Here is a 24,430-nt window from a genome sequence, read left to right as displayed (position 1 = left end):
TGAGACTGTCAGAGGGTTTCAATGGACGGAGAGCAGACGAGATTCACCCACTGTATATGTCCTGACTATTGATAATCCTTCACAAGCACCTGTCTACACTTGCCCCTCCACCCGTGCCTTTGTTCTTCATCTGTTTTTATGATGCCAGCTCTGATTGAGCCACTTTTTTTCTCCATATTACAAAAATAAACTTCTGTCTCCCTTTAATCCGCTGATCTCCATCCTAAACAGGTGTCGGTGATACAATGTTTTCTTTTTAAATGTCAGAGTGATATTTGCTGGTCCCTCCAGGTCCGGGCTCAGCGCAGACAAATTCCACGGTAAGTGACATATTCCGCTTCCTGCTCATAAAGCACAATCCGGGATGAATAACTCCAATGTGAAATGCAGGAAATAAGTAATATAAAAAGTTACAGCGGCCTGGAATGAGCCCGAGCATTCTGCGTCAGTCCGCGGGCTCCCCCGAGCCAAGAGCGCCCACAAACTTAATCACTGGCTGCATTTCACAAACACAATCAGACGGAGATTATTAAATTTAAACGCCAAATACGTGCCATAAATAACATAAACAAGACAGGCAGAAAGAGCGAGAAGGAGGGGAGGGGAGAGAGAGAGAGGGGGAGAGACAGAGAGAGGGGGGGAGAGAGAGAGAGAGGGGGGGGGAGAGACGGGAGAGAGACAGAGAGAGAGGGAGAGAGAAAGAGAGTGGAGAGAGAGAGGGGGGAGAGAGAGAGGGGGGAGAGACAGAGAGAGAGAGAGGGGGGGAGAGAGAGAGAGAGGGGGGGGAGAGACGGGAGAGAGACAGAGAAAGAGAGTGGAGAGAGAGAGGGGGGAGAGAGAGAGGGGGGAGAGACAGAGAGGGGGGGGCAGAGAGAGAGAGGGAGGGGGAGAGACGGGAGAGAGAGAGAAAGGGGGAGGGGGAGAGAGAGAAAGGGGGGAGAGACAGAGAGAGGGGAGAGAGAGAGAGAGACATAGAGAGAGGGGGAGAGAGAAAGGGGGAGAGAGAGAGGGAGGGGGAGGGGGGAGAGAGACAGAGAGGGGGGAGAGAGAGGGGGAGAGAGAGGGGGAGAGAGGGGGGGAGAGAGAGAGGGGGAGAGAGGGGGGGAGAGGGGGAGAGACAGAGAGAGGGGGGAGAGAGAGGGGAGAGACAGAGAGAAGGGGGAGAGAGAGAGGGGAAGAGACAGAGAGAGGGGGAGAGAGAGAGGGGGAGGAGAGGGAGAGAGACAGAGAGAGGGGGGAGAGAGGGGGGAGAGAGAGAGAGGGAGGAGAGGGAGAGGGGGAGAGAGACAGAGAGAGTGGGGAGAGAAAGAAAGAGTGAGAGAGAGAGAGAACTGGAGAGAGAGAGAGCGAGAGAGAGAATGAGAAATGTGAGAGAAACGGAGAGTGGGAAGAAGAAAGGGCAAGAGAGGGAAAAAGGAAGAGAGAGGTAAGGTGAAAGGGGGGAGAGATAGAAGGAGAAAGGGAGAGAAAGGGAGGGGGAAATAGATAGAGAAGAAGAGATAAGGGGGGTGGGGGGAGAGAAGGAGAGAGGGAGAGAGAGATAGAAGGAGAAAGGGAGACTAAAGAAGAAAGAGAAATGCTGAGAGAGGAATAGAGAGGGAGAAGGAGAAAGGGAGAGAAAATAATAGAGAGAGAGAGAGAGAGAGAGAGAAAGGGAGAGGGAAAGAGAAGGGGGAGAGAAGGAGAGAGAGGGAAGGAGAATGGTGGAGAGAGGAGAAGATAAAAGGAGATGGGAGAGGAGAAAGGGAGAGAGTGAAGGAGTTAGAGAGAGGGAGATGGAAGGAGAAAGGGAGAGGGAAAGAGACAGAGAGGGAGAGAATGCGTACAAACGTAATCATTGGCTGTATTTCACAAACACAATCAGACGGAGATTATCAAATTTAAACGCCAAATTCGTGCCATAAATAACATAACCGAGACGGGCAGAAAAAGAGAGAGAGAGAAGAGGAGAGAGAAATAGAGAGGAAGAGATAAAGGGGGGGGGGGGGGGGCAGAAAAGGGAGAGAGGGAGAGAAAAGAAGAAAGAGAAATGCTGAGAGAGAAATAGAGAAGGAGAAAGGGGGGAGAAAAGAATAAAGAAAGAGAGAGAGAAGGCGAAAGGGGGAGAGAGAGGGGAGAAGAAAAGGGGATAGTGAAGAAGAAAGGGGGGGGGGGTCGATGAGAGAGAGAGGGGGATGAGAAAGGGGGAGAGAAAAAAGGAGAGAGAGAGAGAAGGAGAGACAGGGAGAGAGGAGGAGAAAAAAATGAGACAGGGGAGAGAAGGAGACAGGGAGGGAGAAGGAAGGAGAAAGGGAGAGGGAAAGAGATAGAGAAGGAGAGAAAAAGGAAGGGGGGAAGAGAGAGGGACGGAGAGACAATGAGAGGAAAGGAGAAGGGAGAGAGGCGTGGGAAAGAGGAACCAATAGTGACAACAGCTGCATATAGTGTCACAGCATGTCACAGACTGAGAGAGGGACATGAGCAATCCACGACTTAAAAACCTCCTAGAACTGCAGACAATTCTGTGCTCCATTTCTATTGCACAGTGCAGGTCAGTGACCAGACTGAGTCTGTAACCCTCCTTTAATCGTGTCTGTCCTATGTTGGCACAGTATGCCCATTAATGTATGCCATAGGCAAGTATTTGGCATTTTTCAGAGTAGAGTAAGGACTAACTTTGATGTGGTCGGCCGGTATGAACATGGATTGTAATATATGCAAAACAAGAACCCTTTTACTATGAAAACGTTTGCTTGAAATATTTAACAGTTTTTATCAGTGTGCAAATGTGCCCTTCACCCCTAATAATTTCCTAGGGCTTTTTCCTTCCACTCCCTTCTCAGTTCTCAGCATTCAACCCATAATAGCTCCTCAAAAGATTCAACAATGCTAAACCAATAATATGCTTATTTAAATTTGAGACAGAGAGAGACAGAGGGAGAAGGGAAACAAGAAGAGAAGAGAGATTGGGGATGAGAAGAAGAGAAAGAGATAGAAAAGAAAAGGAGAGAGAGAGAGAAGAGGAAGAGTGATGAAGAGAGACGAGAAAGGAAAAAAAGCGGGACAGAAGAGAGAAGCAAAGAGAGGGAGAAGAGAAGAAGATGAAGAGGGAGAAGAGAAGAGGAAGTTAAGAAAGGGAAAGAGAAAAGAAGGGTATAAGGAAGAGAAGAGAAGAAGAGAGAGAAGAGAGGGATAAAGAGGAGAGAAGAGAGGAAGAGAGAAGAAATGGGAGAAGAGAAGAAGAAGAGAAGAGAAAGCGGGAGAAGGGAAGGGAAGGCGAAAGGGAAGAGAAAGAAGGAGGAGGGGGGGGGGGGGAAGTAGGAGGAGAAAGGAGAGAAGGGGAATAGAAAGGTAAGAAGAGAGGAGAGGGGAGGAAAGGAAAGGAAGTGGAAGAGAGTGATAAGAGAAAGAGAACAGAAGAGAAGGAGATGAGAGGGAAAAGAGGAAGAGTGGTGGACAGGATGAGGAAAAGAAGAGGAGGGAGAAGAGAAGGAGGAAGAGAAAGAGGAGAGGAGAAGGGGGAGAGAAAGCGGAGAGGGGAGAGGGAGAAGGAGAAGGAGAAGGAGAAGAGAGAGAGAAGGGGAAAAGAGGAGAGAGAGAAGGAGAACGGGAGGAGAGGGAGATGGGGAGAAGGGGAAGAGAGGAGAGAGGGAGAAGGGAGGAGAGGCAGATGGGGAGGAGGGTATGAAAGAAAAGGAAGTAGAGGTGAGGGATAAGCAGAGGAGAGAGGGGAGGAGAAGAGAGGGAGAAGGGGGAGAGGAGAGGTAGAGAGAGAATAAGGAGAGATGTACAGGTAATAGAGGGATACAGAAGGATAGACCGAGAAAAAGGACGGAGAAATGGGAAAAGTAACCAGAAAGATCTGTAGGGATCTCTTTTGAGGAGAGGTGTAGAGGGAAAGGTGTAGATGGAAAGGTGTAGCTGGAGAGGTGTGGATGGAGAGGTGTAGATGGAAAGGTGGAGAGGTGTGGATGGAGACGTGTAGATGGAGAGGTGTATGGAGAGGTGTAGATGGAAAGGTGTGGATGGAGAGGTGGACAGGTGTAGATGGAGAGGTGTATGGAGAGGTGTAGATGGAAAGGTGTGGATGGAGAGGTGGACAGGTGAAGATGGAGAGGTGTGGATGGAGAGGTGTAGATGGAAAGGATGAGAGGTGTAGACGGAGAGGTGTGAATGGAGAGGTGGAGATGGAGAGCTGGAGATGGAAAGGTGGAGATGGAGAGGTGTGGATGGAAAGGTGGAGCAGTGTAGATGGAGAGGTGTATAGACGGAGAGGTGCAGATGGAGAGGTGTGGATGGAAAGGTGGAGAGATGTAGATGGAAAGGTGTAGATGGAGAGGTGTAGATGGAAAGGTGGAGAGGTGTGGATGGAAAGGTGGAGAGGTGTGGATGGAGAGGTGTGGATGGAGAGGTGTGGATGGAGAGGTGTGGATGGAGAGGTGTAGATGGAGAGGTGTAGATGGAGAGGTGGAGAGTTGTGGATGGAAAGGTGGAGCAGTGTAGATGGAGAGGTGTAGATGGAGAGATGTATAGAGGGAGAGGTGTAGATGGAGAGGTGTGGATGGAAAGGTGGAGAGGTGCGGATGGAAAGGTGGAACAGTGTAGATGGATAGGTGTGGATGGAAAGGTGGAGCAGTGTAGATGGAGAGGTGTATAGATGGAGAGGTGTAGATGGAGAGGTGTGGATGGAAAGGTGGAGCAGTGTAGATGGAGAGGTGTAGATGGAGAGGTGTGGATGGAAAGGTGGAGAGGTGTGGATGGAAAGGTGGAGCGGTGTAGATGGAGAGGTGTAGATGGAGAGGTGTGGATGGAAAGGTGGAGTGGTGTAGATGGAGAGTTGTAGATGGAGAGGTGTAGACGCAAAGGTGTATATGGAAAGGTGTAGATGGAGAGGTGTAAATGGAGAGGTGTGGATGGAAAGGTGGAGCGGTGTAGAAGGAGAGGTGTAGATGGAGAGGAGTAGACGGAAAGGTGTATATGGAAAGGTGTAGATGGAGAGGTGTGGATGGAGAGGTGTAGATGGAAAGGTGTATAGATGGAGAGGTGTAGATGGAGAGGTGTAGATGGAAAGGTGTAGATGGAAAGGTGTAGATGGAGAGGTGGAGATGGAGAGGTGGAGATGGAGAGGTGGAGATGGAGAGGTGTAGATGGAGAGGTGTAGATGGAGAGGTGTAGATGGAGATGTGGAGATGGAAAGGTGTATATGGAAAGGTGTAAATGGAGAGGTGGAGATGGAGAGGTGCAGATGGAGAGGTGCAGATGGAGAGGTGTAGATGGAGAGGTGGAGATAGAGAGGTGTATATGGAAAGGTGGAGATGGAGAGGTGGAGATGGAGAGGTGGAGATGGAAAGGTGGAGAGGTGGAGATGGAGAGGTGGAGATGGAGAGGTGTGGATGGAGAGGTGGAGATGGAGAGGTGTGGATGGAGAGGTGTGGATGGAGAGGTGTGGATGGAGAGGTGGAGATGGAGAGGTGGAGATGGAGAGGTGGAGATGGAGAGGTGTGGATGGAGAGGTGTGGATGGAGAGGTGTGGATGGAGAGGTGGAGATGGAGAGGTGGAGATGGAGAGGTGGAGATGGAGAGGTGTAGATGGAGAGGTGTGGATGGAGAGGTGGAGATGGAGAGGTGGAGATGGAGAGGTGTAGATGGAGAGGTGTAGATGGAGAGGTGTAGATGGAGATGTGGAGATGGAAAGGTGTATATGGAAAGGTGTAAATGGAGAGGTGTGGATGGAGAGGTGTGGATGGAGAGGTGGAGATGGAGAGGTGGAGATGGAGAGGTGGAGATGGAGAGGTGTAGATGGAGAGGTGTGGATGGAGAGGTGGAGATGGAGAGGTGGAGATGGAGAGGTGGAGATGGAGAGGTGCAGATGGAGAGGTGCAGATGGAGAGGTGTAGATGGAGAGGTGGAGATAGAGAGGTGTATATGGAAAGGTGGAGATGGAGAGGTGGAGATGGAGAGGTGGAGATGGAGAGGTGGAGATGGAAAGGTGGAGAGGTGGAGATGGAGAGGTGGAGATGGAGAGGTGTGGATGGAGAGGTGGAGATGGAGAGGTGTGGATGGAGAGGTGGAGATGGAGAGGTGGAGATGGAGAGGTGGAGATGGAGAGGTGGAGATGGAGAGGTGTGGATGCAGAGGTGTGGATGGAGAGGTGTGGATGGAGAGGTGGAGATGGAGAGGTGGAGATGGAGAGATGGAGAGGTGGAGAGGTGGAGATGGAGAGGTGTGGATGGAGAGGTGGAGATGGAGAGGTGGAGATGGAGAGGTGTGGATGGAGAGGTGGAGATGGAGAGGTGGAGATGGAGAGGTGTAGATGGAGAGGTGGAGATGGAGAGGTGGAGATGGAGAGGTGTGGATGGAGAGGTGTGGATGGAGAGGTGGACACGGAGAGGTGGAGACGGAGAGGTGGAGACGGAGAGGTGGAGACGGAGAGGTGGAGACGGAGAGGTGGAGATGGAGAGGTGGAGATGGAAAGGTGTATAGTGATGGAGAGGCGTAGAAGATACAGAGAGATTGAAGAGGAGAAACAAACAAACAAGAGAAAGTGCTGGAGAAATACATAAATGAATGGAGGCAGCGCTGTAATAACCCCCGGGGGCCATACGCAGGCAGCGAGAATAATCAATCACTTTCACTGAGTGGCGAGTTGGACGCAGAACTGCTGCATTTCATTCCTTATTTAAGAGCCTGTTAATGAAATGTGACCAGGCGTGCATACATACCATACATTACCACCGGAGGTGGTTGCTGATCACTAATGCGTTCGGGGCGGAGCTATTAATAAAAGTGAGGCATTATTTAACCCTATATCTCTCCTCTCTTCAAAAGCTGCACCGTCTGCGATTCTTCGAGAGGAGCCCTGCCGCCTCCTTCCAGCCTTCCAGGGGTTAATCCGCTCCTTCCAGCCATAGTTTGGCAGGCGGTAATTTTGCGCAGAGTTATGAGAGGTTCCAGTTAACTTTCTCATTTGGCTTAATGGGCCCCATCCCCAGAAACATGTGTAATGAATCCAATTAGAGGCAGTTAGGGACTTTTTCAGTTCACCTAAGTGTTTCATTTTGGCTGTTTGTATAATTGCGGTAATCGCGGTTTCGCTCCCTATGTGCTCCCCAGCCATCTGCTGTTTGTATATAGCGGCCCCGCCGGGGGAGCACTGGGGAGGGGGGGCTCGGGGATATGGCGGAAGAGTCAGACGTGAGGAAACTGAAATTGCACCCACCAACTCACCTCCACACTGAATGAAAGACATTGTGATATTTCTACTTGTTTCAAGAAAGTTATAAGAGGAGGAGCTCTCAGGGAACCCCTGTGAGAGAACCACGTTTGGGCCCCAATTTAGATAGATAGATAGATAGATAGATAGATAGATAGATAGTAGGGATGAGCTTCGAGTTCGAGTCGAACTCATGTTCTACTCGAACATTGCCTGTTCGCCTGTTCAGCGAACAGTGAACAATTTGGGCTGTTCGCAGCAAATTCGAAAAGCCGGAACACCCTATACAAGTCTATGGGAGAAATCGAAAGTGCTCATTTTAAAGGGTAATATGCAAGTTACTGTCCTAAAAAGTGTTAGGGGACCCGGGTCCTGCCCCAGGGGACATGGATCAATGCAAAAAAAAGTTTTAAAAACGGCCGTTTTTTCAGGAGCAGTGATTTTAATAATGATTAAAGTGAAACAATAAAAGTGTAATATTCTTTTAAATTTCGTAGCTGGGGGGTATCTATAGTATGCCTGTGAAGGGGCGCATGTTTCTGGTGCTTAGAACTTTCCCTGCACAAAGTGTCATTTGTGCAGGAAAAAAAGTATTTTAAAATCACTCGCGGCTAAATTGTCGGGTCTCCGTAATACAGAGAACACTCAATGAGCACCAGAAACATGCGCCCCTTCACAGGCATACTATAGATACCCCCCAGCTACGAAATTTAAAGGAATATTACACTTTTATTGTTTCACTTTAATCATTATTAAAATCACTGCTCCTGAAAAAACGGCCGTTTTTAAAACTTTTTTTTGCATTGATCCATGTCCCCTGGGGCAGGACCCAGGTCCCCAAACACTTTTTAGGACAGTAACCTGCATATTACCCTCTAAAATTAGCACTTTAGATTGTGAACGTTCGAGTCCCATAGACTTTAATGGGGTTCTAAAGTTCACACGAAGTTTAGGTCTGTTCGCAGGTTCTGGTGCGAACCGAACAGGGGGGTGTTCGGCTCATCCCTAATAGATAGATAGATAGATAGATAGATAGATAGATAGATAGATAGCCTTGAAAACGTATATTCATACCTCTTGAAATTTTCCATATTTTGTTATGTTACAACCATAAATGTGTTTTATTGGGATTTTATGTGATGGATCAACACAAAGTGGCACATAATTGTAAAGCGAAAGGAAAATGATAAATGATTTTCAATTTTTTTTACAAATATATATGTGAAAAGTGTGGCGTGCATTTGTATTCAGCCCCCCCCCCCCCTCCCTTTACTCTGATACCCATAACTAAAATCTAGTGGAATCAATTATTAAATAGAGTTCTCCTGTGTGTAATTTAATCTCAGTATAAATAAAGCTGTTCTGTGAAGCCCTCAGAGGCTTGTTAGAGAACCTTAGTGAACAAACAGCATAATGAAGGCCAAGGAACACACCAGACAGGTCAGGGATAAAGTTGTGGAGAAGTATAAAGCAGGGTTAGGTTATAAAAAAATCTCCCAAGCTTTGACACCATCTCACGGAGCTCTGTTCAATCCATCATCTGAGAATGGAAAGAGTATGGGCACAACTGCAAACCTACCAAGACATGGCCGTCCACCTAAACTGACCGGGCCGGGCAAGGAGAACATTCATCAGAGAAGAGCCAAAGGTCCATGGTAACTCTGGAGGAGCTGCAGAGATCCACAGCTCAGGGGGGAGAATCTGTCCACAGGACAACTATTAGTCGTCTCTCCACAAATCTGCCCTTTATGAAAGAGTGACAAGAAGAAAGACATTGGTGAGAGAAAGTCATAAGAAGTCCTGTTTGTAGTTTGTGAGAAGCCATGTGAGGACACAGCAAACATGTGGAAGAAGGTGATCTGATCAGATGGGACCAAAATTGAACTTTTTGCCTAAAAGCAAAACGCTATGTGTGGCGGAAAACTAACACTGCACATCACCCTGAACACACCATCCCCACCGTGAAACATGGTGGTGGCAGCATCATGGTGTTGGATACTTTCTTCAGCAGGGACAAAAAAAAATATTGGGCTTATAAATACTGAAATATTCACAAACAGTGCAAAGTAGCAGATGCCATTCCTGCAGATCGATCAACATTTCCAGTGTTAGGAGCCCACTAAAAACCCCAACAATGATGTACAAATCCGGCAATGGCTTTCAAAGGAGTATCCGAGAGATACTCATATCAAGAATGGACACTGCCTATAATGAAAGTGATACATTCTATATACAACCATCATCCATAACATTGTGACCCATTGTCTAGTCATTAGAATTCGGTCCTTGTCAAAGTTGCTCAAATCTTTGCGCTTGCCCATTTTTTCTGCTTTCAACACAGCAACTTGAGGGACAACACGTGCCTCGGCTGCCTAATATATCCCACCAGGGCTGGACTGGGAAAGAAATTTGGCCCTGGACTTCATCCAGACCGGCCCACTTACATTTTGAGTGTCCCATCAGCACTCCCTTACATCAGAGTGTCTCAAGCGCCCCCCTTACATCAGAGTGTCTCATTGGCACCCCCTTACATCAGAGTGTCTCATTGGCACCACCCTTACATCAGAGTGGTCCCATCAGCACCCCTTACATCAGAGTGTCCCATCATCACCCCTTACATCAGAGTGTCCCATCAGCGCCCCCTTTCATCAGAGTGTCCCATCAGCGCCCCCTTTCATCAGAGTGTCCCATCAGCGCCCCCTTTCATCAGAGTGTCCCCTGAGCAGCCCCCTTACTCAGTGTCCCATCAGCACCCTTACATCAGAGTGTCCCATTAGCGCCCCCTTTCATCAGAGTGTCCCATCAGCGCCCCCTTTCATCAGAGTGTCCCATCAGCACCCCCTTACATCAGAGTGTCCCATCAGCGCCCCCTTACAACAGAGTGTCCCATCACCAGCCCCCTTACATCAGAGTGTCCCATCAGCGCCCCCTTACATCAGAGTGTCCCATCAGCACCCCCTTACATCAGAGTGTCCCATCAGCGCCCCCTTTCATCAGAGTGTCCCATCAGCGCCCCCTTACATCAGAGTGTCCCATCAGCGCCCCCTTTCATCAGAGTGTCCCATCAGCGCCCCCTTACATCAGAGTGTCCCATCAGCGCCCCCTTACATCAGAGTGTCCCATCAGCGCCCCCTTTCATCAGAGTGTCCCATCAGCGCCCCCTTTCATCAGAGTGTCCCATCAGCGCCCCCTTTCATCAGAGTGTCCCATCAGCACCCCCTTACATCAGAGTGTCCCATCAGCGCCCCCTTACATCAGAGTGTCCCATCACCAGCCCCCTTACATCAGAGTGTCCCATCAGCGCCCCCTTACATCAGAGTGTCTCATTAGCAGCCCCCTTACATCAGAGTGTCCCACTGAGCCATCGGCCCACCGGGAAACTCCCTGTAGTCCCAATGGCCAGTACATGCCTGTATCCCACCTACTATCAGATGCCATTGTCAGTGGTCATAAAGTTATGCTGATCGGTGTGTACTTTATAGAGGTTGGTGTGTAAATGAGGGGGGGGGGGGGGAGGGGAATATAACTTCAGGCACCACGGACAGCACCAATGCAGCCAAACTGTCATCTCTGTCCATGGTGCTGAAATCTTCCACAGAACTAACACTCCATCTACCAGAAGAAGTAATGTCCTCTCCTCAGCCACACACTATTATTATTATACATTTATATAGCTCTGACATATACCACAGTGTTGTACAGAGAACACTGAACCAGTCATATCAGTCTCTGTACCAGAGGAGCTTACACTCTAATGTCCCCCATAGTCACACACTATTATTATTATACATTTATATAGCTCTGACATATACCACAGTGCTGTACAGAGAACACTGAGCCAGTTATAGCTGTGTCTGTACAAGAGGAGCTTACACTCTAATGTCTCCCCCCACAGTCACACACTATTAGTATTATACATTTATATCTCGGCTTTGTGTCTTGCACCTGGCAGGTGTCAAAAGCAATGGATACATTGTATGTACTGATACTAATACATTGTGTGTAATGATATTGATACATTGTATAATGATCAGGGCAGCCATCAGACATTTTGGGGCCCCTTACACAGCTTTAGGCCTCCCCCCCCCCCCAGACCTAATTATCAACATTCCCCAGGGCCCGCCCACTGGCCGTCCCACAGTGTCCTCCTCTTCCAGCCTGATGAAGGGGTCTTGTGTGGCTCCGAATCGTTGCTTTCAGCTGTAACAATGTGATCACTAAGCCCTTGTACACACGGTCGGGGATTCCGACAACCAAATCCGTCCGGATTCTGTCCGTCGGATTTTGTCCAACGGATTTTGTCCGAAACCGTTGCATACACACGGTCGGACGAAGTTGTCGGAAAATCCGATCGTTCAGAACGTGATGACGTTATTTCATTACGACGGGACTACGTTCAGGCTAGTAGCCAATAGCTTTGATGTAGGAATTTGATCTGAGCATGCGTGGCACTTTGTCCGATCGGAATTCTCTACACATGATCGGAGGTATGTCCGATCAGACCAGTTTGTCGAAAATATTTCGAACAAGTTGGAAAATTGGGTCCGACGGATATTCCGATGGAAACAGTCCGATGCATACCACACACAGTCGGAATATCCATCAAACGCTCCAATCGGACACAATCCGTCGGAATCTCCGATCGTGTGTACAAGGGCTAATAAAACTTTGGACTCATTTTGGAGATCCCTGGTATGCTGGTGAAACTTTGAATTTAAATGGTTCCAGCCGTTGGTCACTACAGCCATTTCAACAGGAACGTGTGCGTTGGGATTAGCGAGTTTGAACTCCACTTTCTACAGTCCCATTTCCTCCATCCCATGTTCTCCTCCTCCTACAGTCCCATCTCCTCCATCCTATGTCCTCCTCCTCATTCACTCCCATCTCCTCCATCCTATGTCCTCCTCCTCATTCAGTCCCATCTCCTCCATCCTATGTCCTCCTCCTTCTACAGTCCTATCTCATCCATCCCATGTCCACCTCCTCCAGTCCCATCTCCTCCATCCCATGTCCATCTCCTCCAGTCCCATCTCCTCCATCCCATGTCCACCTCCTCCAGTCCCATCTCCTCCATCCCATGTCCATCTCCTCCAGTCCCATCTCCTCCATCCCATGTCCACCTCCTTCAGTCCCATCTCCTCCATCCCATGTCCACCTCCTCCAGTCCCATCTCCTCCATCCCATGTCCACCTCCTCCAGTCCCATCTCCTCTATCCCATGTCCACCCTCCTCCAGTCCCATCTCCTCCATCCCATGTCCATCTCCTCCAGTCCCATCTCCTCCATCCCATGTCCACCTCCTCCAGTCCCATCTCCTCCATCCCATGTCCACCTCTTCCAATCCCAACTCCTCCATCCTATGTCATCCTGCTCCTCCAGTCCCGTCTCCTCCATCACATGACTACCTTCTCCAGTCCCATCTCCCCCACACCATGTCCCCCCCTTACAGTCCCCTATGTTTTCCTGCTCCTCCAGTCCCACCTCCTCCATCAGTCCCATCTACTCCATCCCATGTCCTCCTCATTCTTCTGTCCAATCTCCTCCATCCAATGTCCTACTTCTCCAGTCCTACCTCCTTCATCCCATGTCCTCCTCCTTCTACCAGGGCCAGGACAAGGGGTGGGCAGAAGGCACGGCTGCCCTGGGCACTGTGGTATCATGTGAGGTGAAGGGGGCACCGAAAGGTGATTGGTGGGGGGAGGAACGGAGATTGTTGCAATGGGGAACTTGGAGGGTGGCAGTTGGTAAGTATTGTTCTAGGAGGGGAAATTTGTGGGGGTATGCCAAGAGTGTTAATTTAGGGGGCTTTGTGTGGGGAAGGGGAATGAGAGAAGAAGATTTGTGCTTAGAGGGAAGATTTGGGAGGGTTCCAGTTGGGGGGGAGAGAGAAGACTGTGTACTGGGAGGGGAAATTGGGAATTTTTAGGGTTAGAGAATTTGTGCTAGGAGGGGTGATATTTGGGGGGGGCAAAGATTTGTGATGGGGGGGGGGCAAATATTTGTGCTGGGAGGGGGGATTTTAACACGGGGAATGATTTGTACTGGGAGGAGGGAAAATTATGCTTAAGGGGAGTGAAAGGGATTAGTGCCTAGTTTTTTTGTTAAGGAGGATCTTTGTTGCCACATAATACTCATACATCTTGGGGGGGGGGGCAGTTTGGCATGTTCACCCTGGGCTCTAGAAGACCTTGTCCCAGCACTGCCTCCTACAGTCCCATCTCCTCCAACCTACATCCTCCTCCTCAAGTCCCATGTCCCCCATCCCAAGTCCATCTCCTCCAGTCCCATCTCCTCCATCCTATGTCCTCCTGCTCCTCCAGTCCCATCTTCTCAATCCTATGTCCACCTTCTCCAGTCCAATCTCCTCCATCCCATGTCCTCCTCTTCCAGTCCCATATTCTCCATCCCATGTCCACCATCCCCAGTCCCATCTCCTCTATTCCATGTTCTTCTCCTCCTTCAGTCCCATCTCCTCCATCCTATGTCATCCTCCTCCACCAGTCTTATCTTCTCCATCCTATAATACTGATGCATTGTGTGTAATGATATTGATACATTGTATAATGATACTGATACATTGTGAATAATGGTACTGATGCATTGCATAATGATAGCGATGAGGATCACACAGATCGCTCTCTAGTCACATGGGGTCACATCCTCTATATCGGCTCATTATTACAGATATACATTCCATGTATTGTTCTGGATTATTATACACACTGCCTGGCTCCCTGAGTTCCCGGGGGCCCCCTAGGGCCAGGATCCCTCCAGCTGATGCAAACTGCATCTCTCTAAAATGCAGAAAACTCTCAAGTAGCGTGCCCATCATCCCCCTCGGACCATCGCACAGATGCTTTGCTACATTTTGGAAATGCGCAATCAGGCTTGCTGCTGGAAGGCGGCCAGTCACAGGGGGCAATGCGTGGCTCTGTGCCAAACGGCTTGTTAACCCTTTCTGCGAGAGATAGGGAGATGACTTCACTGTACTGGGATCGATCGTCACCAAATGGGATCCTGCATTTTTCCTCATCAGCCCTGAATTCCCACCGCCAGTGCAGCCTGATTTTTATCATGGAAAAGGTGATCTTAACGGCTTGCCTACCGGGCACTTCTACCCCCCTTCCTGCCCAGGCCAATTTTCAGCATTCAGCACTGTCACACTGTGAATGACAATTGCGCGGTCATGCAACAGTGTAGCCAAACTAAATTTTTACCATTTTTTGGAGACAAATAGAGCTTTCTTTTGGTGGTATTTAATCCCCACTGGATTTTTTTTTGCTAAACAAATTAAAAAATACAGAAAATTGTGAAAAAAAACCAAGTTTTTCTTAGTTTCTATTATAAAATTCTGTAAATAAGTAATTTAGCTCCTTCACTGCTGTGTGCTGATGAGGCGGCACTGATAGGCTGCACTGATAGGGCAGCACTGATAGGCTGCACTGATAGGCTGCACTGATGGGGCTGCACTGATGGGGCTGCACTGATGGGCACTGATAGGCTGCACTGATTGGCATTGATGGGCACTGATAGGCTGCACTAACGGGAACCGATGAGGCTGCACTGATGGACACTGATGAGGCTGCACTGATAGGCACTGATTGGCAGCACTGATGGGCACTGATTGGCAGCACTGATGGGCACTGATGAGGCTGCACTGATGGACATTGATGAGGCTGCACTGATGAGGCAGCATTGATGGGCACTGATAGGCTGCACTGATGGGTACTAATGAGGCTGCACTGATTGGCATCACTGATGGGCACTAATTGGCAGCACCGATGAGGCTGCACTGATGGGCACTGATGAGGCTGCACTGATGATGCTGCATTGACAGGCAGCACTGATTGACAGCACTGATGAGCACTGTTGGGGCTGATCAGCACCCTGATTATAAGTGTAGATCACATGGCAAAGAGCTTCCGTGATTGGCTCTTTATCTCAATCTATAATCTGCTGTGTCCAACTAAAAAGCGATCCACCGGGGCAAGCTTTTCAGAGGAGCAGTAATGGAAACCGCAAGTGTAAATAAGCCCTTAAAGTGGTAGTAAATGCTCAAACTTTTTACAATGATTTCACACCAAGCAGCCCTCATCCTCCTCTTCTCCCCCCCCCCGCGCTCCAGGCTCCTCCCCCTCTATGAATCTGAGTACCCCCACCCTCTGCTCCCTCCTCACTGGCTGTGATTAACAGCAGCAGGAGCCAATGGCTCCCGCTGCTCGTCCTCAACCAATGAGGAAGGAGAGAGGTTAGAGAGACTCTGATCTTGTGCACATTGCTGAATCTAAATTGGGCTCAGGTAAGTATAAAGGGGGGATTGGGGGAGTGGGGTGGGGGGGGGGGTGCATACAGGGATTTTTTTATCTTAATGCAGAGAATGCATTAAGGTTTAAAACCTTCTGCCTTTAGAACCACTTTAACCTCTTGCTGCCCACATAACACATACGTGTGACAGCAAAGTGGGTGGGTCTTAACGCCCACACACCGCACACATTAACGTCAATGGGTTTCTGTGGTTGAGAGCGCAGTAACCGAGCAATCACAGGTAGCTCCTGGTGTCCAGTAACGAGAGCAGGCGAGTACGACTCCCGCCCATGTGACCACTATGACAGCCAATCACAGTGCTCACTAGACATGTGCACTGCCGAAAAATGTGTTTGTTTTAGTTTAATTTGTTTTTGTTTGTTTTGTTTTTGTTTTTCAGGTCATTCGTTATGATCAAAATTCAAAATGCCAAAATACAGTAAATTCATAAATGTCAAAAACCTGAAATCCGTAAATTAGTGAATTCAAAAATCCATAAAATTCAAAAATTTGCAGATTCAGAAATTCAGCATTTTAAAATCCGAAATCCGGAGATTCAAAATAATAACTATGTAATAATACCTAACTATTAAATTATAGGTATTGGAATTTCCTTTCAAATTTGGATGTTGGTAAACATAACGAGCACAAATTTATCCGAAGTTATAAATGATCTGAAATAATGCCACATCTAAACAAATGGAATGAATAAATAATTAATAATAATAAAAAAAAGTTTTCTATTATTATTGTTATTGTTGAGTATTATTATTAATTCGTTACATTCCATTCATTATTTTGGAAAATTCATAACTTCGGATAAATTTGTATTTGTTATGATCACTAACAGCTAAATTTGAGAGGAAATTCCAATACCTAGAATTTAATAGTTAGTAATAGTTAAGTTATTATTAGTTAGTTATTACTTCAGAATTTTTTGGGGGTTTAATTATTATTGTTATTTATTATTATTAATTTGTTACGTTCGATTCGTTCATATACGACATTTGTTATTTTTGGAAAATTCGTAACTTCGGATAAATTCATATTTGCTACATTCACTAACAGCCAAATTTGAGAGGAAATTCCAATACCTATAATTTAATAGTTTAGTTAGTAATAGTTAAGTTATCATTAGTTAGTTATTATTTCAGATTTTCTAATTTTCGGGTTTCCGGATTTTTTTTATTATTATTATTGTGATTTGTTATTAATTTGTTACGTTCCATCCGTTTAGATGCGGCATCCGTTATTACGGAAAATTCGTAACTTCGGATAAATTCTTATTCATTACGTTCACCAACAGCCAAATTTGAGAGGAAATTCCAATACCTACAAATTTAATAGTTAGTAATAGTTAATTTATTATTAGTTAATATTTTAGATTTTCACATTTTTGTTCTTTTGAGTTTTTGTTTATATTGGATTTTCACATTTTAAAATTGAAAAATTTCCGGATTTTTGCATTTTAGAATTTCCGAATTTTCGTATTTCCGGATTTTCTAATTTTTGAATTGACGAATTTCCGGATCTTCTAATTTTCGAAAACGACTTATTTACAAATTTACCAATATTTGGAAAAAATCGTTAATTGGGTTTTTGTTAATCCGATTATTTCAGAATTTACAAATTTGGCAAAATTTGTTAGAAAAAAAAAGCGGAGGAAAAAAATTATAAAAAAGAACGAAACAAATTGCACATGTCTAGCACTCACATGATTAAGCAGACCTTCCAACCCCCCCACTGTACATAATCGACACCATGGGGGGGGAGGGGTTAAGGGTGTTTAGCAACAATATCCAATGTGCTTTGTTTGTAAACAAAACCATGTGTTTTTCTTGTAAAGCCAATTTTGCAATCTGGTGAAATTTGGGGTTAATTATGAGGAAAGTTCAGCAAAAAGGAAAATTGATAACTTTGTTGCAATAAAATTTTTAAAATTCCCTCCGTTCATCCCCAATTCTTCCACTTGATGGTGGAGCAACAAAACCAGTGATAGGAATGGATTGCGGTAATCACATATTTGTTTCTGTCTGTGCGTCCGCACCAAGCTCTCCAACACCCCCCCCCCCCCAATCCTAACAGGTGCCCCATCACAACAATGCGATTAGTCAGTATACGGGATCAGTATGCCGAGCGCTCCGCAGCTGCTCAGCTGATGAAATGCTAATCATCCGTGAAAAAGCTTTTCTGTGAATTTTTTGCTCCCTGGAAACCGCCGTTCTGCGCCCGCTAATTGTTTACCAATAACAAAAGGCGAAAACACGGATACAATGTTACCAAAACCAAAGTGCCGGCCAGTTCCCGTCTCACTCTTAGAACCCTTTCACACTGGGGCCACGTTCGTGGTAAAGCATCGCTCGTTTTAGCCGCGCTTTACCGCTGTTTCAGCGACGCTTTAGCTCTGTGTAAGAGGTCCCTCTGATTTAAGGGGAGATTCTAGGAACTCTGCTGTAAGGCAGGACTATGATGTAAAGGGGGACTCTGTGTTTAGGGGGTCACTCTCATTTAAGGGGAGATTATAGGAACTCTGGTGTAAGGGAGGACTCTGATGTAAAGGGGGACTCTGTGTAAGGGGTCACTCTGATTTAAGGGTCCATTCTAGGAACTCTAATGTAAGGGAGGACTATGATGTAAAGGAGGGCTCTGTGTCAGGGGACTCTGATTGAAGGGGAGTTTCTAGGGACTCTTGTGTAAGGGAGGACTTTGATGTAAAGGGGATCTCGGTGTAAGGGGTCACTCTGATTTAAGGGGAGATTCTAAGAACTCTGGCATAAGGGAGGACTATGATGTAAAGGGGGATTCTGTGTAAGGGGGTCACTGATTTAAGGGGAGATTCTAGGAACTCTGGTGTAAGGGAGGACTATGATGTAAAGGGGGACTGTGTGTGAGGAGGACACTCTGATTTAAGGGGAGATTTTAGGAACTCTGGTGTAAGGGAGGACTTTGATGTAAAGGGGGACTCTGTGTAAAGGGGGGGGGGCACTGATTTAAGGGTAGATTCTAGGAACTCTGGTGTAAGGGAGGACTATGATGTAAAGGGGGACTCTGTGTAAGGGGTCACTCTGATTTAAGGGTGGATTCTAGGAACTCTGGTGTAAGGGAGGACTATGATGTAAAGGGGGACTCTGTGTAAGGGGGGTCACTGATTTAAGGGTAGATTCTAGGAACTCTGGTGTAAGGGAGGACTATGATGTAAAGGGAGGACTTTGTGTAAGGGGGTCACTCTGATTGAAGGGTAGATTCTAGGAACTCTGGTGTAAGGGAGGACTATGATATAAAGGGGGATTCTGTGTAAGAGGGTCACTGATTTAAGGGGAGATTCTAGGAACTCTGGTGTAAGGGAGGACTATGATGTAAAGGGGGACTGTGTGTGAGGAGGACACTCTGATTTAAGGGGAGATTCTAGGAACTCTGGTGTAAGGGAGGACTATGATGTAAAGGGGGACTCTGTGTAAGGGCGTCACTCTGATTGAAGGGGAGATTCTAGGAACTCTGGTGTAAAAGAGGACTATGATGTAAAGGGGGACTCTGTGTAAGGGGGTCACTCTGATTGAAGGGGAGATTCTAGGAACTCTGGTGTAAAAGAGGACTGTGATGTAAAGGGGGACTCTGTGTAAGGGGTCACTCTGATTTAAGGGGAGATTCTAGGAACTCTGTTGTAAAAGAGGACTTTGATGTAAACGGGGACTCTGATGTTGTTTATACAGTTTAAATATGATTTCTCCCATCTGTAAAAGTCCATGGGCGGGTGAACCTGTCCGTGAAAATACCCCGGGCCTGCTCCCTCTTGAAGACTCCGACACATTGCCATTTGCACCTGGCACTGTTATCAGTCCTTCTACTTTATTTTTGTGTAGAGTAGGGAATGGCCATTGGGGAGGTTCTCCTTCATTTCCCATCCCCCAAGACACAACAGGATACATCACTACAGTATAGGTTTGCTCTACAGAAACAAGCGACTCACCTATGTGTTTCCCCCACATGTGGTAATAGAAGGAGATGCAGTAGGATGGAGCTTTGGGTGGTTTCTGTTTGGTAATGGTCACGTTGTACATGGGACTGATAAGCCGCGCTCTGTCCCCCGCCTTCCGCGGCATTGACGCCTCGATGAACATGAAGAAACCTGGAGGAAGAGACCAAATCCGGTAAATTCAGAAGGTCTTCAACTCTTCACACCTGTACACGGGCACATTGCTTAAAGTAGAATAGCGGGGTAGACAAAAACGGCATTCATAGAGTTTCATGCAGAGTATTAAACTCAGTGGTGTATTTATCAAAATATATATATAATCGCATTTAAACTGCATTTAAATTTGTTCTGTGCGAATGGGGCTAAATTAAATGTTCTCAGCCTATATTCTCAACAGATCAAGTATGTGAGTGGGAGAAAATACCACATTGTGACCACTAGATGGTGCTGACTATTAGAGAAAATAAATATGCTCTTCACCTCCATCTAGTGGCCACAATGCAGTATTTTTCCCCATTCACACATTCAATGTTCAGAGAATTTACCCGAGAACTTTCGATTTTGCCTCATTTGTACAGAATGAATTTACACGCAGGTTCGATGGACAAACAGCTATGTACATTTTTATAAATAAACCCCCTTAAAGTGGACCTGTCATCAGCTGAAAGTTTGTGCTGGTGAACTGGTCGCATGCAGCCAGTTTGTTTAGCGTTTTTGCCATACAGCAAACAGGCTGGGTTCTGGTCAAACATGAAAACATGCATCTCATCCCTAATACAGGATAGATGAAAGGAGCTTTCATAAACCACCCCCTGGACCTATTTAAAGTCCACTGTGCCCTAAAACACCACTTTTCCTTTGACTCCAACCTTATTCCATACTATCACCCAAATCGTCCATTATGCTCCCCCCCCAAGACCTTGTGCTCTCTAGCTCTCTCGTCATCTCCTCCCATGCTCATCTTCAGGACTTTTCCAGATCCTCTCTCATCATCTGGACTTTTCTGCAGCTTCTCCTATCCTCTAGGCTTCTCCAGAACCTTTCCTATCCTGTAGACTTCTCAGGAGCCTCTCCTATCCTGTAGACTTCTCAGGAGCCTCTCCTAACCTGTAGACTTCTCAGGAGCCTCTCCTATCCTGTAGACTTCTCAGGAGCCTCTCCTATCCTGTAGACTTCTCAGGAGCCTCTCCTATCCTGTAGACTTCGCAGGAGCCTCTCCTATCCTGTAGACTTCTCAGGAGCCTCTCCTATCCTGTAGACTTCTCAGGAGCCTCTCCTATCCTGTAGACTTCTCAGGAGCCTCTCCTATCCTGTAGACTTCTCAGGAGCCTCTCCTATCCTGTAGACTTCTCAGGAGCCTCTCCTATCATGTAGACTTCTCAGGAGCCTCTCCTATCCTGTAGACTTCTCAGGAGCCTCTCCTATCCTGTAGACTTCTCAGGAGCCTCTCCTATCCTGTAGACTTCTCAGGAGCCTCTCCTATCCTGTAGACTTCTCAGGAGCCTCTCCTATCCTGTAGACTTCTCAGGAGCCTCTCCTATCATGTAGACTTCTCAGGAGCCTCTCCTATCATGTAGACTTCTCAGGAGCCTCTCCTATCATGTAGACTTCTCAGGAGCCTCTCCTATCCTGTAGACTTCTCAGGAGCCTCTCCTATCCTGTAGACTTCTCAGGAGCCTCTCCTATCCTGTAGACTTCTCAGGAGCCTCTCCTATCCTGTAAACTTCTGCAGAACTTCTCCCATCCTCTGGACTTCTCCAGAGCCTCTACTATCCTTTCGATTTCTCCAGAGACTATCTAATCGTGTGGGCTTTTCCAGAGCTTCTCCTATCCTCTAGACCAGTTTTTCTCAACTCCAGTCCTCAAGGCGCCCCCAACAGGTCATGTTTTTGTGATTTCCCTCAGATGAAATGGCTGTGGTAATTACTAAGGCTGGGTTCACATTTGTACGACAAACGCTCCGACATTGGGAGCTCATGTCGCATTACGTGTGCAGATCAATGATTCTCTATGAGAGCCATCTTAACTGGTCCGACACAAGTTGGTCCAACTTTGAAAATGCTCCCTGCATTACTTCGGTCCGACTTTGGTCCTACTTCAGTCCATTGAATATTATTGAAGTCAGATCAAAGTAGGATCCTTGTCCTAACCATCCAACTTGTGACATCACACATGGTGATTACAGCAGCAGTAAAAATAATGGCAAGCCTGAAAACATGACCTGTTGGGGCTCCTTGAGGACTGGAGTTAAGAAACACTGCTCTAGACTTCTCCATAGCCTATATGATCCTCTTTCTCCAACCTCATCCCATACTATTACCCAAATCGTCCACTATACTCCTCCTAAGACCTCATGCTCTCTAGCTCCCTCATCACCTCAGGACTTCTCCAGAGCCTCTATCATCATCTGGAATTTTCTGCAGCGTCTCCTATCCTCTAGATTTCTCCAGAAGCTCTCCTATCCTCTAGACTTCTCAGATGCCTCTCCTATCCTCTAGACTTCTCCAGAACTTCTCCCATCTTCTGTACTTCTCAAGAGCCTCTACTATCCTTTAGACTTCTCCAGAGCCCCTTTCACCATCTGCACTTTTCCAGAGCTTCTCCTAACCTCTAGACTTCTTCAGAGCCTCTCCTATCCTCTAGACTTCTCCAGAGCCTCTAGACTTCTACAAAGCCTCTAGACTTCTCCAGAGCCTCTCTTATCCTCTGGACTTCTGCAGAGCGTCTCCTATCCTTGGGACTTCTTCAGAACCTCTCCTATGCTCTAGACTTCTTCAGAACCTCTCCTATCCTCTAGACTTCTTCAGAACCTCTCCTATCCTCTAGACTTCTTCAGAACCTCTCCTATCCTCTAGACTTCTTCAGAACCTATCCTATCCTCTAGACTTCTCCAGAGCTTCTCCTATCCTCTAGACTTCTCCAGAACTTCTCCTAACCTATTGACTTCTCAAGAGCCTCTCCCATCCTTTGAAACCTCTTTCCCCAATCTTTCTTGTTATCTCCTACTCTGTCCATCTTTAGAAGATCCCTGAAAACTCTTCTCTGTACTTCAACCTTCTCCATCAGCTCACCCGCCATAGTTATTGCCCTTTGTACCATTTGCCCCTCAGTTTTAGGTCGTAAGCTCCATGGGCAGGGCCCTCCTTACCCTCTTGTATTAAGTTGTATTGTAACTTCTATCTCCCATTTTTTCTGTAAAGCACTATACAACCTGTAGACACCATGAACCCTGCATAACATTTTTGGTTGAAATCCCACAATTTTTATGGTACAGTCTGGCTTATTGCAGAATAAGAAAGTTTAGCTGCATGTCGAGCTACACACAGGGAAACGTGTAGCGGGGACAGAACACCTCCCCTGTGTCATATAGGAAAAAGGGGAGCGGGTGTTGTGTAGTCCTGTCCCAGGGTGACAATGTTGCTGCTCCATCAATAAAGTAAAGTAAGAGAGTGTTGTCACCCTAGGACAGGAAGTGTGTTATTGCCAGCACCAATGGGTAAAAATATAGTGAAAAACACCTATTAAAACAAGGAAAGCAAGGCAACCATCATACCTAAGGGCTTATAATCTGCAATATATTCTTTTTTTGTTCCTGGGTGGCTCCAATATAGAGCTTTCCCAAGCAGCGATATTCTCCTAACAGCTAGCCGCGGCTCATTCTATTGTTCACAAATGTTGGCTCTCTCTCCGACGGCTGCGATTCCAAAAAACCTGAGTGCCATTTGGAGTGAATGTGAACATCAGAGACACGAGAGCCAGCCAGTTCTGGGGACTCCAGTGTGAAATCTCTGCCATGTTGTCACCATTCTAAGGAACAATGGTCCTGAACCGCTCCGCAGCAGCCAACGCCATATGTGTGGGATGAGTTTAGCCGAACACCCGGGTCAAGAACGATGGTTCACTGCACAAGAACCAAATCCTAATGAATTCTGCTTGGGACCTAATTAGTTACCTTTAATCTCGTAACTGTCACAATCTGTGTCTCGTTTTAGCTGTACCTAGCGGGAGGGGCTCCATAGCGAAACCATAAATATGTGTATATATATATATATATGTATATATATAAAGGGAACTAATTGGACTTTACTGATACATAGGAGACCACGCATTCAATAAAGCGTATCATTATGTAAGTCATATAGAATCCAAACTGGATCAAACATGATCCCAAAATAAGCACATAAGTTGTTCATTCCTCCTCATTCTCATAGTAGAGAATTCTATCAAATGTCTACCACCCTACTGCCCTAATATTTTATATGCATGTGTACTCAATAACATTGGCCAAGTGGTGGCGGATCCACACATTTCTCAAATAGCTTCTTCAAGGCCACTTTGTGATCAGATGAGGAGGTAGCAGCATTTACTATATACAATAGAAGGATCTTATTTTAAAAAAATATATACGAATACAGACGCAAAATATTTGGACAATTTTTGGCATTGACCAAATATTTTGTAAGTGCATTTATATATATATATATATATATATATATTTATCCTCGTCTGATCCCAAAGCGGTCCTGAAGAAGCTTTTTGAGAAACGCGTTGACCCAAGAGGATCTGTCACCACTTGGCCAATGTTATTGAGTACACATGTGTATAAAATAATAGGCCAGTAGAGTGGAAGACATTTGATAGTATTCTCCACTATGCATGAGGAGGAATGAACAGAAAACAGCGCATGCGCCTATTTAAAGATCGTGTTTGATCCAGTTTGGATTTTTATGACTTATGTAATAAAGCATATGATACATTTTAATGAAAGTGTGGTCTCCTATGTACCAGTAAAGTCCGATTAGTTTCCTTTTTCTTTTTTCAATTTATATATACATACAGTTGTGCTCATAAGTTTACATACCCTGGCAGAATTTTTGATTTCTTGGCCATTTTTCAGAGAATATGAATGATAACACAAAAACTTTTCTTTCACTCATGGTTAGTGTTTGGCTGAAGCCATTT

The 24,430-nt window shown here is 46.5% G+C and overlaps 1 protein-coding gene across 1 annotated transcript in view; it reads right to left on the bottom strand.

The window, feature by feature from the left end:
* MDGA1 (MAM domain containing glycosylphosphatidylinositol anchor 1) overlaps window positions 1-24,430 on the bottom strand; it is a 487,363-nt gene that overhangs the window by 52,829 nt on the left and 410,104 nt on the right. The window contains exon 14 of the mRNA XM_077485391.1: window positions 19,463-19,621. Coding sequence (XP_077341517.1) covers window positions 19,463-19,621 — 159 coding nt within the window. The remainder of the gene's footprint in view (window positions 1-19,462; window positions 19,622-24,430) is intronic.

This window comes from Lithobates pipiens, unplaced genomic scaffold (genome assembly GCF_037356315.1).
Source record: "Lithobates pipiens isolate NorthernLeopardFrog02 unplaced genomic scaffold, aLitPip1_a1.2 Scaffold_18, whole genome shotgun sequence".
Lineage (NCBI taxonomy): Eukaryota > Metazoa > Chordata > Amphibia > Anura > Ranidae > Lithobates > Lithobates pipiens.
This window is presented reverse-complemented; position numbering and strand designations above follow the sequence as displayed.